Raw genomic sequence first — 13266 nt, forward strand, 5'->3', positions numbered from 1 at the left:
CAGCATTAAAGACAAAGTCCAGTTCATACAGTTAGGTCCATAAATCAAATAAGGGAAAATAAAATGTTGTTGGATGCACCTGTCTGCAGCCTTAATGCTCTCTGGTCACTATGGTAACGCGTAAACATTTCTTTCAAAATAAGACACACGACTACAACACGGGAAAGACCCAGGGAAACGAAGTTAACGATAAAAACCCTGAAAACCATTGTTGGATTTATATTTTATCATTGTCATTGTTATTGGGGAATATCTAACCATATATGCTTAGAGGTGTAGAACCAATTGTGTAATGATAGTAGTCTTTAAAGACTTTGTGTGACTCCAGAGTGTTCTGGCATTCACACCCACGTCCTGGGATCATGGGAGAGGTGCTACCTTCTTATTGTTTTGTGGTAGGATGTCTGTTTTAGTCTAAGTGCCTTTTGTTTAGATGAACTGCTGGACTTCCAGACCAGCAGGTTTAGGGAAGTCGTTTATGGGTCACACTCTGACTCCACACACACACACACACACACACACACACACACACACACACACACACACACACACACACACACACACACACACACCTACATAACATACAGACTGGTACCTTTGTTCACGTGTATGTTAATGAACCTATGTATGTTCATGTAACCTCAATAAAAGAGCAGTGTTACGAGGGAACGGACGAGAGCGACTGTGGTCAAGCGAAGGAACGGCATTGGTCCAGTTCTCTCCCGTGCACGAGAAACAGAAAGAACTACTCGTGTCTTGCTTTGCTGTGTAGCTGGATTGAACGATCCAGCGAACAGGTTTATGCTACAAACCTATCAACCATCAATTTCACACCGAGCCTCGACTCTCACGGCCCGGTACCAAACGACTCACGGACCGGTCCGTGACCCGGGGGTTGGGAACCGCTGAGTTAACGCATGAGTAGTTCAGGGCTGCACGTCATTTTCATTGTTAATATCTTTGTGAAAAGCACATTGATGTGAAAATCTTCATGAGAGTCAGAGGCCCTACAACACGTGTCTTGGGTGAACCCATTGTGAGATCTAGCCCCACGCTATCATGTGATTTCCTGTGATCAAATGTCCCAGGATGTGAGTGGGCGTTAAGACGTCCATGTCCCTCTTCAAGCAACTTAAAGAAGTCCAGACGCTTTTCTTTCCAAGCTCCTTCGACAACATCATTCATAGAACAGCTTCCAGCTTCTTTTGCTCGGCTACAGTTTGGATGGATTTGCATTTAAAGATGCAACAAGACTAAAATGGTTAGGGTCAGGAGGTCAAAGGTCAGAGCTCCTGTGGGTCTGAGGGCGGCCTCACGCTGGAGAAGGATGAAGGAGTCTGACCTGAGCCAGTGTTTGACATGAACACATCAGCACTGCTGTCAGTGAGCCTAACGACAGCCGTTAGCATCATTTCAGTGTTTCAGTCATAAAAACACTTCCTGTCTCTGTGGTGGTTACAGTGACATCATGCAGTTTGTGCTTTGACCTCCAGAGGGCGACAAATCAGCACAGACAGAGAGCTCCATTCAAACTTTGCTGCCATCAGGAATAATTCTTCAAATATAATCATCAGTGTTTGAGCAGTTATGATATCAGGGACAATCTAGACATGTGTGACAATACTGAACATGTCACATGACACACCTCAAACATCATGTGATCCACTCTCAGTCTGCACTTTCATTCATGACTTCAACAGGTTGAAATGAGCTTTGAAGAAACATTCAGTGAAATAAATCTTTCATGGATTCATGTGAGCAGCAGATGAACTTTGTACCAACAACATCTTCAATAACAGAGTCTGAATGAAGCTCAGGTGTTGATGCTGCTCACTGATTGGACGCTTGCTTTCAGCTCTGCTCTCAGTCTTTACTGCACAGGTGAAGGTAGAAAGTGTGACTGGATCTATAGACTGGAAACAGAGAAACATGCTGAACATTTGAAGCTTTGCAGCAGAAATGTTCATGTTACAAATACAGCAGAGCTGATCTGGGATCAGTGTGTTCACACCTGCAGCTACAACAAGGTTTCATGTCTCCACACGTCAGCATGTGAACTTTACTCTGACTCAGTCTGAGCAGTCAGACGGCATATTTTTAAAGTTAACACATCAGCACACACAGAGCTGAGCCCCTCCCACCTGTGCTGAGTTTCAGGTGGAGCCCCGCCTCCTTCCAGGAAGCAGCTCACCTGTGTGTCCGTGTTTAGTGTCCAGGTGTGGAGTGGAGCTTGTTGTTGGTGTGTGAAGAAACTGTAAGTTTGCTTTGTTTCCTCCTTTAACAGTTTGTCTTTAGGAACTTTACTGTTTGTTCAGCTCGTGTTTGATTTCTTCACACAACAAACTGTGTGTGTTTGTATTTCCGGTCTCTCCATTAAAGTCAGTGTGTAATGTTTCCTGGCTAACATCAGCTGTGTGCAGCTTAGTTCAGCACAAATCTGCCGCTCCATAGTTCACGGTAACGGACTCACAGCTGGACCAACGAGGCCGAGTGTGTCCGCCACTCTGAGCTACGTTCGTGTTTGTGTACTTGTAGTTTGTACTTTGAGTTCACTCAGAGCCCACAGAGGACGCAGCGTACGTGATGACGTCACAGCCCTTTACCTCCTTTACTGTCACTGTGATTAATATTTACACACGAGACACCTGCAGAGCTCTGACGCTAAGCTAGCACACAGCATGCTAACACTAAGCTAACGCTAAGCTAACACTAAGCTAACACTAAGAGTTCTTACAGACACGAGTTAAAAAGCTGCTTTTAGTGTGTGATCAGAGTCCAGGACTGAGAGCAGCAGCAGAGCTGATGGATGATGAATTACTGGATGGAAGAAGCTTCTCATTAGCAGTGAATCAGTGTGTGTGCAGTTCTCTGCAAACTCAGCAGCAAGAATTAGTGTGAAGCTTTAACTCTGCTGATCCTCTTTGAATCCTGGATCAGCTGAAACGTTTAAAATGTTGTTCACACGTGTTGGACTGACTGAAGCTTCCAGTCACAGTGAATCAGTGTGTGTCAATGAATGCATCGTGTGTGCTTCAGGCTCCATCTAGTGGACTGATAGCAGAGCAGCTGATGGCAGCTTCCTCTGCCTCACACTGCTGTCTGACTGCATCCAGCTGACACTGAGATGAAGCAGGAAAGAAGCAGCTGATATTTGGACAGCACACATGATGAAAGGAGGATTTCAGCTGATGTGCACATGAATGATTTGTGTTTCCTCTGCAGGTAGAAAGTGTGTGTGAGCTGAATTGAGCAGCATGGATCAGTGTGAGGACAGAGAGGAGGGAGCCCCTCCCTCTAAAAGCACTCTGTGTGGGGAACATGAGAGCCAGACCAAAGCTCAGAGGTGAGATGACCATCTCTAACTGTCCATGACTCTTCTCCATGTCACAGCTCAGCACTCACATCACTGCTGCATCATTATTCACAGGAAGAAACAAGGAACTAAACGTAAACATGAACCTGAAGCCAGCTGTGTGTCCTTAAGGAGTGACTGGTCTAAAGTCCAGTCCATTGATTTTAAAGTCCAGCCTGTGTCTGCTGCAGAGAGGTGAGCTGTTAGCAACATGAACTCTTTGATTAAACTGCTCGATGTTGTTGGATATAAACTACAAACACGTCGTTCCCTCAGTCCCATTTAAACTGTCTTTTAAAACAAGCCTTTGGTTTCTAAACAACTGAAAACCCACTTCAGCAAACAGGAAGTGATCAGAGCGTCCGTCCACTTCCTGTCAGGCCCTGCAAACATTTCATATTGAAGAAAAGTAGCTGATATCTCACATTTTTACTCCACCACATTCAACCATTTTGACATTTTACAGCATGAAACTCTTGTCACATGACTCCTGTTATGTTATAGAGTCATGTGACCACCAGGGAGGGATTTGTATGGATGAAACACATTCAAATCAATCTGATTCATCAATGGAAACATTTTTGGTGTAAATGCAGCAACACTGAAAACGCTGAAGATAAAAACACAACAGATGAAATATGAACAAATCGAGGCTTTGAATACACGTGTGTGTGTTTGAGACACAGAGATAAATGGATTGTGTGTCTGTCCTATTGCTGCGTGAGGATTTTATTGTAGATTTTGTGCGTGTACACTTTTGACCACGAAGGTGTTGAAAGGGCGTAAAACAGTTGGAGGCACCAGAGTGAACACTGGTGCTGTCAGTAGATTAAAACATGACTAATTAATGACACAATCTTCTGTCATTAATCCTGATTAATCACAATTACTTGATCAATAGCTGCAGTTACATTTTTCCAACTTTATATTTAAGCCTGTAACAGACGTTTACACCATATAATGAAGTCAATGCAGAATAAACACAAAGAATGTTAAACGCTTCAATTCAAAGAGACTTTGAATAGTTTTCAGTCTTTAACTCAGCTTCTCTGCTGTAAATACAACTTTGTAACAAACATATATACTAAAAGCTAAGTGTGCACTAATATATAATAATATATAATCTATATTACTGCTGTTAATGAAAATGTTTAATCAGACTCATCACAGGGTTACTGTGGATTCATTTGGATTAATCACCGTTAAACATCATTTTTAATGTAAACGAATCAAAGTTCATTTCATGAGCAAACAGACTCGAGAGAAAAGGGCAAATTTACACACTTAACATGTTTATTGAACATGTAAACATTGATTAACCTCCTGAATGAGCCGACCCCCCCAGGGACAGTCCTGCATGCTAATGATGGGCTCTGCTCTGTACCTGCAGGATTCTGTCAGCCACAAACTCCTCAGCTGATCCTGAATCTGAGCCCATCTGTCAAACAATCATTTTCTTCACAGGTCTGTGGAGGTGGCACTGATCCTGCAGCAGTCTAACACTCTCTGTCACTCTTCTTCAAGTCTTTGACACGAGGAACCAAAACTATGTCATTAACAACACTAACAGGTCTGCAGTTTGTCCACTTGGCAGTTGTGTCATCAGTGCTTTGCATTGTTGTGATATTTTAAGCTGGAAGTGCTTCGGTGAAAAGAAAATTCCTTCTGTCACGATGTGCAGAGTCCTTCATGTTGGTCGTTGTTATTTTTTTGAAACATTTCAGGGATTTTGAGTCGTTCTGCTCTCCAGATGTGTCGTGTTAAAGGTTTTTATCATGTTAATCATGATAACAGATGAACCCCTAACCCTACATGTTAATTTTGACAGCAGTGGTAAATCCTTTTTAATGTTCTTCTGTCAGATCATTGATTAGACTCGACTCCAAATACGAGACTCAGAAAACTCAAAACTCAAATCAAAGCAATGAGAAAAGGACTTCTTCTGTTAGAATGAAAACATGTGGAAGTGGTCAGGTTTCAAACACTCGATGAATCTACTGCACAGTTACATTCAGGGACCTTTGGCCTCCTGAGAGCATTAGTTGATGGTTCATCACAGTTTTCTCAAAGTTTCCTCTGAGCTTCTGCAGCATCATCACTTCCATCACTGATGAAAGAAAGTTCATAGAAAACAGAAAATATATCTTCAGAATCTGAGAGTCTAAAACTTGACAGACTTGATTCAGATGAAGTTATTTGAGCAGAAACTCCTGGATCTTTATCCTGTGTTGATCTAATCCTTCATGGTTCCTCCACAGAGTGGAGCAGCAGAGCTCAGAGGTTCCCAGTGGTCAGTCTGCCCAGCAGCATCAAACACAGCTGGACTCCATATTTATGGTCTGTACATGTACAACAACTACTTTATTATTAATAATAATGCATTTATTTATAGGTCCCTTTCAGAACACCAAGGACTCTGTGGACTAAATGACCAAAAGAAAACAAACTTTGAAATCAGACGGTGCAAATGTGATCACAGGGAAACGTTTTAAACATCGAGGCTTTAAACAGAAACCAAAGTGAAACAGTTTGTAGTCGAGATCAGTGGGGATGAAGCTGAATAACTGTTTCTTCAATAACTTTGAACTCTTAAAAAACAAAAACTAGCTGAAAGTCTGGCTGCTCTTATGAAAAGTACAGAGAAATTATGGGTCGCTCAACACTTGTGCACAATATAAGAGTTTAAATAAATCTGAAGAATAACTCAAAGTCCTACAATCATACTGAGAAAATCATCTACAGCTAACTATCCAAGTGGATTTGTTTAAGACAGCTCCATCTGCTGGTGGCCCTCTGCAGGTGCATGAAAGGGGCGTGTTTATAGTGAAAGTAGTAGAGAAAGTAAACCCCACGGGAAGGAGGAGGACTCTCAGCGGCTTCCAGCTCATATTCAGACATTTGACTTCTCACTGAAAGCAGCAAGTTTGAGTGTCTGTACCTTAGTTAGAAGAGATAACATGGTCATAGTAATTAGAGTTGATTGAGCAATGCTGTCCTTATAATGTAGTTTATGATTTTTATGGACAAGTCCAGTTTTTCTGTAGAGCCTCTCAAGTTGGTGACAGCAGCAGTGGAAGTTCACGTGTGAACCAGAGCAGCAAATCAGGTCCAAATGTGTTGTTCACAGTGAGTGGGATCATCATTGGCTGCTATGTTAACCTCCTGCAGCAGGATGTCTTTGGTCAGAGAATGGATAGATCACGAAGTCATTGTTGAGTTTAGGGAGACAGTAGACAGTTGGAGGAGGTTCAGCCAGTTGACACACAGTAGATAAAATAACTGAAGGCAGGAGCAGACACCTGTATGACTTTCCACCTCTCACATAGATTATTGTCCCTGGGCAGCGCCACAGGGCTGGTAGATGTAAACAAAGCTGGAGGAGAGGATTTATTCATCTGAGAAAAGTCACAGAGTTGTGTCTTGATGCTCAATCATCCAGGTACGTAAATCCCAAAAAGCTTGATTCTGTTCATCTGGATGTTTTCAGTGGGAGAAACGTTTCATCATCATCAGGTGACTTCTTCAGTCTCAGCTGACTGCAGGTTTCAATCTCATAAACAGGACATTTGTATGACTGAAACCAGCCCACTGAAGGAACAATGTGCTGGGAGGTCAGTTCATTGATCATTGGTACGCATACTGTCAGGACCATTGATCAATGGTTGTTGATCAATGTTCATGAGTCCAGTTCACAGAGAGCTGGGGAATGGCTGCAATCACAGCATGTAAGATGGTGACAGTTGTACCCTTAGGCCCCTCCTTCATTCAGAGATGGTCTTTCCTTTTCACATAAATGGCCTCCTTGACTCCGCCCTCAAACCAGCGTTCACATTTACTCAGGACCTTCTTGATGTGAAGTTCTTCTGCTTCCCTGGCTGCTGTGTCTGTGGGGATGGTGTTTGTTCTGTGTTGTAGCGTCCTGATGACGCCCAGTTTGTGCCCCAGTGGATGATGAGAGTCAAACCTTAAATACTGATCTGTATGTGTAAACAGAGTGAACCTTTAAGACCAGTTGTCTGTACGATCAACTCAGTCACCTGAAACATCTCCAAGTTTCTGGCTTTGATCATCAACCTGTTGGTAGTTCAGCTCTGAACACCAGTGAAATGTTTCTCCCACTGAAATCGCTGCATTCATATGAACAGCATCAACGTTTTGGGATCATGGAGTTGTGGACAAAGTCTCAGTTAATCAGATAAAGTCAAACCTATAATTGGTAAAGAGTTCGCGGATGATATGCCCCTTGATGGTAAAGAAGTGGATGTTGTGTGGACTAAAGTTCAGAGTGGTGGGTCATTCATAAAGTATTCTGTTCCAGCTGCTGGAGGACAACATCATCACTTTTGTGAAGAACGAGCTGAAGAAGATCCAGAAGGCTCTGAATCCAAATAAGCCCCAGTGCTTGGAGTTTCAGAGGGAGGATGATGAGCAGAGGAGCAGCAGAGAGGCATTTGTGAAGATCACAGTGGACTTCCTGAGGAGAATGAAGCAGGAGGAGCTGGCTGACCGTCTGCAGAGACGTAAGAGGATTTATCTAAAGATTTAAGCTGCTGGATAAATGAGACACTTGTGACACCATTGTGTTCAGTCATTTCTCAGTGGGTCAGAAATTGTCATCAGCATTTTGTAAAATATGATTGTTAAAGTTGTATTTTTATTATTATTATTCAGAACTTCCAGCTGCTGTTCGTCATCGTAACCTTAAGTCTAAGCTGAAGAAGAAGTTCCAGTGTGTGTTTGAGGGCATCGCTAAAGCAGGAAACCCAACCCTCCTGAATCAGATCTACACAGAGCTCTACATCACAGAGGGAGGGACTGCAGAGGTCAATGATGAACATGAGGTCAGACAGATTGAAACAGCATCCAGGAAACCAGACAGACCAGAAACAACCATCAGACAAGAAGACATCTTTAAAGCCTCACCTGGAAGAGATGAACCAATCAGAACAGTGCTGACAAAGGGAGTGGCTGGCATTGGGAAAACAGTCTTAACACAGAAATACAGCCTGGACTGGGCTGAAGACAAAGCCAACCAGGACATCCAGTTCATATTTCCATTCACTTTCAGAGAGCTGAATGTGCTGAAAGAGGAAAAGTTCAGCTTGGTGGGACTTGTTCATCACTTCTTTACTGAAACCAAAGAAGCAGGAATCTGCAGCTTTGAAGACTTCCAGGTTGTGTTCATCTTTGATGGTCTGGATGAGTGTCGACTTCCTCTGGACTTCCACAAAACTACAATCCTAACTGACCCTAGAAAGTCCACCTCAGTGGATGTGCTGCTGATAAACCTCATCAGGGGGAAACTGCTTCCCTCTGCTCGCCTCTGGATAACCACACGACCTGCAGCAGCCAATCAGATCCCTCCTGACTGTGTTGGCATGGTGACAGAGGTCAGAGGGTTCACTGACCCACAGAAGGAGGAGTACTTCAGGAAGAGATTCAGAGATGAGGAGCAGGCCAGCAGGATCATCTCCCACATCAAAACATCACGAAGCCTCCACATCATGTGCCACATCCCAGTCTTCTGCTGGATCACTGCTACAGTTCTGGAGGATGTGCTGGAAACCAGAGAGGGAGGACAGCTGCCCAAGACCCTGACTGAGATGTACATCCACTTCCTGGTGGTTCAGGCCAAAGTGAAGAAGGTCAAGTATGATGGAGGAGCTGAGACAGATCCACACTGGAGTCCAGAGAGCAGGAAGATGATGGAGTCTCTGGGAAAACTGGCTTTTGATCAGCTGCAGAAAGGAAACCTGATCTTCTATGAATCAGACCTGACAGAGTGTGGCATCGATATCAGAGCAGCCTCAGTGTACTCAGGAGTGTTCACACAGATCTTTAAAGAGGAGAGAGGACTGTACCAGGACAAGGTGTTCTGCTTCATCCATCTGAGTGTTCAGGAGTTGCTGGCTGCTCTTCATGTCCATCTGACCTTCATCAACTCTGGACTCAATCTGCTGGAACAACAACAAACAACCTCCCAGAAGTCTGAAACAGGAGATTCTGCAGAGAAACACTTCTACCAGAGTGCTGTGAACAAGGCCTTACAGAGTCCAAATGGACACCTGGACTTGTTCCTCCGCTTCCTCCTGGGTCTTTCCCTGCAGACCAATCAGACTCTCCTACGAGCCCTGATGACACAGACAGGAAGTAGCTCACTGACCAATCAGGAAACAGTCCAGTACATCAAGGAGAAGCTCAGTGAGAATCTGTCTGCAGAGAAAAGCATCAATCTGATCCACTGTCTGAATGAACTGAATGATCGTTCTCTAGTGGAGGAGATCCAACAATACAGGACTTCAGGAAGTCTCTCCACAGGTAAACTGTCTCCTGCTCAGTGCTCAGCTCTGACCTTCATCTTACTGTCATCAGAAGAAGATCTGGATGAGTTTGACTTCAAGAAATACTCTGCTTCAGAGAAGGCTCTTCTGAGAATGCTGCCAGTGGTCAAAGCCTCCAACAAAGCTCTGTGAGTAAACATGTTGTCATCGCTTCATTGTTAAAATCATGGGAAATAAATCAGAAATGCTGAGTTCAAAGAGCACTGTAACATTTTTTTAAAATAGTAAATTAAATGATCGTCAGTCACTCGGTAAATATATGGTAGTTTTAATGTTTCACTCCAGCATTTCTAAAACACACTTTGTTCTGTAACTCTTATCAAAGGACAATCCAGACCCAGCCTATAAGAACATGAGCTCTGATGCTTCAGCCCCTCTGACAGGTTTATTATCCTCAGCTTGTTCATTTGTCTCCAACTCCAGGAGTTTGGTTGTTTTATTCTAAAGCACAAACTTCACCTGCCAGACTTCACCTACATCTTTTTCTGATGTTCATAATTTAAGTTCAAGTTTGTATCTCACTTTCAGTGCACACCCTCCCTTTTTAAATATAAATCTCTGCTGTGCTGTCATGTTTTCATCCTGTATGGAGGGAGAAACTCGGTCTTCATTACTGAAATTGCCTCTAAGGTCGTGTTTCTTGTCAGTAACCATATGTAACTGTAAGGCTTCCATAACCAGTGTTATCACAGAATTACAGTGGGTTCACTCTGGGTCCTCTACAGTTTCTTCCCACTGTCCACAGACATGCAGTTAGGTTACCTGGTGATCTAAACTTCATGCAGGTGTGAGTGAGAGTGGTTGTCTGTCCCTCTGTGGGCTTAGTGGAAGAGACTGGATGGATCTCTGCTTTGTCTTTGATATATGCTGACAGCAAACATTCTCCATGAAGTCTGTATTTCAGCTCATCTCCTTTATACACACCTTTAACAGGAAGAGTTTTATACAGCTAGTGTTTAAAATCAAGTGTTATTCACAATACACAGGTAATGAGCATGATTATTGAATTACTAAAATTTTCTAAAATAATTGTTTTAGTTAATATTGTATGACAGTGTACACAGAATTATTAGCTCAGTAGGCAGAGTGGTCGCCCCATGATCATAAGGTCAGGGGTCGAATCCACCGAATAGTTACCTTGTGGTACCCCTGAGCAAGGTACCATCAAGGTACCAATCATGTGCACTGGACTGGTAGCACTCATAGTCTCATAGGTTTAAATAAATTAAAAAAAAAAAGGGTTCAACATATAAACAAATTTAATTTGATCACATATATTCTTTGTTTTTTTTGTTGTGGTTTTTTCCCTTTCTCTCCCAGACTGAGCAGCTGTAACGTCTCAGAGAAAGGCTGTGAAAATTTGTTGTCAGTGGTCAGCTCCCAGTCCTGTAGTCTGAGAGAGCTGGACCTGAGTACCAACAGCCTGAAGGCTTCAGCAGTAAAGCTTCTGTCTGCTGCAGTGGAGAGTCCACATGCCAAACTGAATGTTCTGAGGTCAGATCAATTTGTATTATGTTTAGTTCTGTTTGTTTGTGTTTGATGTTTGTTTTTGTTTATGTCTTTATCCAGTTATCCTTGTTTCATAGCATTTTTATTCATTTCAAAGTTAAACAGAAGTTTTACTAACCTGCTCAGCACAAGACAATAAGCTATTGCACCCTGATTACACTTTAACAACAATCTTTATTCATGTTTTTATCTTCAGACTTAACATCTGTGAACTCTCAGAGGAAAACTGTGAAGCTCTGTCCTCAGTTCTCAGCTCGCAGTCCTCTAGTCTGACAGAGCTGGACCTGAGTATCAGAAAGCTACAGGATTCAGGAGTGAAGCTTCTGTCTGCTGGACTACAACGTTTAAACTGTAAACTGAATACTCTGAGGTCAGATCAGAAAACATTTAGTTTTTAGAATTATTAATTAAAGTTCATACATATGATGTTGTATCTTAGTATGTTTATGTTTCCTTTAAAAATAGAAAGTCAACATTTAATGTTGTGAAATGTATTAACAAACTCTACATGAGTACTTGTTTTATAGATTGTCTTTTATTTTTCAGACTGAGTGGCTGTAACCTGTCAGAGAGAAGCTGTGAAGCTCTGTGCTCAGTCCTCAGCTCCCAGTCCTCCAGTCTGAGAGAGCTGGACCTGAGTAACTCTGACCTGCAGGATTCAGGAGTGAAGCTTCTGTCCGCTGGACTAAAGAGTTCACAGTGTGCAGTGGAAACTCTCAGGTCAGGATTCAAACTTTTCCACAGATGATCATTTGAAATGTGATTTATATTATTGTATAAACAGGTAACTTTTACAGCTGTCAAGTGAACTTTTATTCACATTTGAGTGGATAATTGGACTCTGAATTACTAAAAGTTGTTATAGTCATGTCTCTGTTTATTTAAAAAAATACTTCATGCACTGCCTAATTTAAAGATTTAGGCTCCTTTGGGCCCATAATATATATATTTGATTTCTTTGTGAATGAAATTAGGAGGATATTGGCGACTGCTGATTGGCTCGCTGTTTGTTTTTTATTCACAGTACTTAATTTTAAAGGCTGATTTCTCAAAATGAGATGTTTATCTTTTCTTCTACAACACGTGGAGCCACCAAATCTTCTTGCTTGATTTATTCATTACAGTTTGATTTAAAGAATATTAGACTCGTAACATAATAAATACATTTATTTCACTTCTTCTTGAGAGAAAGAAAGGGATGACTGGGTGAGCTCCAGTGGTTCATCCCAGCAGAGAGAGCGGCACACTGGGCTGCAAATGATCACAGTAGTAATGGCCATAGTTTGATAAAACAGGCAGTCTTACCCTGTAGATAATACAGGGTTCTGGTGCCGATGTGGGGGAGGGGAGTCGCCCGGTACTAACTACATACTACTAACTACCTCATCCAGATGTCTTCCCTACTAAACCTGATAAGAAGTAACTGCAGTAGCCTTATAGGTCAAATCAGTTTCACCTGTTAAAGTTAGCTCCACTATTAATTAGGGGTGGGGGAAAAAATCGATACTGTGTAGTATCGTGATATTTTGTTTGCTAATAATGTATCGATACAGGGACAGCAGAAATCGATATTTTGTTACAAACAATTTTTTCTCTGAAGTCAACATGCTCTGGAGTCAGAGCATGTTGACTTCAGAGCATGTTGATCCTTTTTCTGAGCAACAATCCTGACATTCCTTCACTGTCCAAATGTGTTTAACTTTTTTTTTGGCAGCAATAAACATGACAGTTTACTTATTTTAATTTAAGACATGTTTAATTTTAATTAAGTTTGAAACTTTTTTATTTAATGTAAAATTATATATTTTTTTAAATTTACTTTCAAATTCTTCAGTTGCTGAAGGGGCTGCATAGTTTTCATAAATTGCATAGTTCAGAATAGCTATAATTGTACCAGATGGTTGCATTCAGTTAAGTTGGACTAGACTGTAATACAAACCGTTCAGTTTGTCAACAATAAAACTGACTGAAATGAGAGAAAGACTGAGTGTGAGACTTTGATATTAGATAAAATGAATATTGATAAAGTTTACCTTTATGTGCAGAATTTAAATATCGCAAAAT

The 13266-nt window shown here is 41.9% G+C and overlaps 1 protein-coding gene across 1 annotated transcript; it reads left to right on the forward strand.

Annotated features, from left to right (window-relative positions):
• Positions 1–2218: 2218 nt before the first annotated feature.
• Positions 2219–11600, forward strand: LOC147337079 (protein NLRC3-like). The gene is made up of 8 exons (XM_086286249.1): positions 2219–2254; positions 3223–3343; positions 3428–3547; positions 5611–5689; positions 7671–7872; positions 8033–9821; positions 11014–11187; positions 11399–11600. The coding sequence occupies exons 2-8, from the start codon at positions 3255–3257 to the stop codon at positions 11598–11600; spliced, it is 2655 nt and encodes an 884-aa protein (XP_086142375.1). The 5' UTR covers positions 2219–2254; positions 3223–3254.
• The last annotated feature ends 1666 nt before the right edge of the window (positions 11601–13266 follow it).

Source organism: Aulonocara sp. 'chitande type north' Nkhata Bay, linkage group LG3 (assembly GCF_057382095.1).
Source record: "Aulonocara sp. 'chitande type north' Nkhata Bay isolate Kocher_YH1m ecotype deep benthic linkage group LG3, A_spYH_male_GT1.1, whole genome shotgun sequence".
Lineage (NCBI taxonomy): Eukaryota > Metazoa > Chordata > Actinopteri > Cichliformes > Cichlidae > Aulonocara > Aulonocara sp. 'chitande type north' Nkhata Bay.

Coding starts and splice junctions, on each gene's coding strand:
- LOC147337079 (XM_086286249.1), top strand. CDS start 3,255: ATGGATCAGTGTGAGGACAGAGAGGAGGGAGCCCCTCCCTCTAAAAGC. Junction 3,344..3,427: donor AGCCAGACCAAAGCTCAGAG/GTGAGATGACCA, acceptor CATTATTCACAG/GAAGAAACAAGGAACTAAAC. Junction 3,548..5,610: donor CCTGTGTCTGCTGCAGAGAG/GTGAGCTGTTAG, acceptor GTTCCTCCACAG/AGTGGAGCAGCAGAGCTCAG.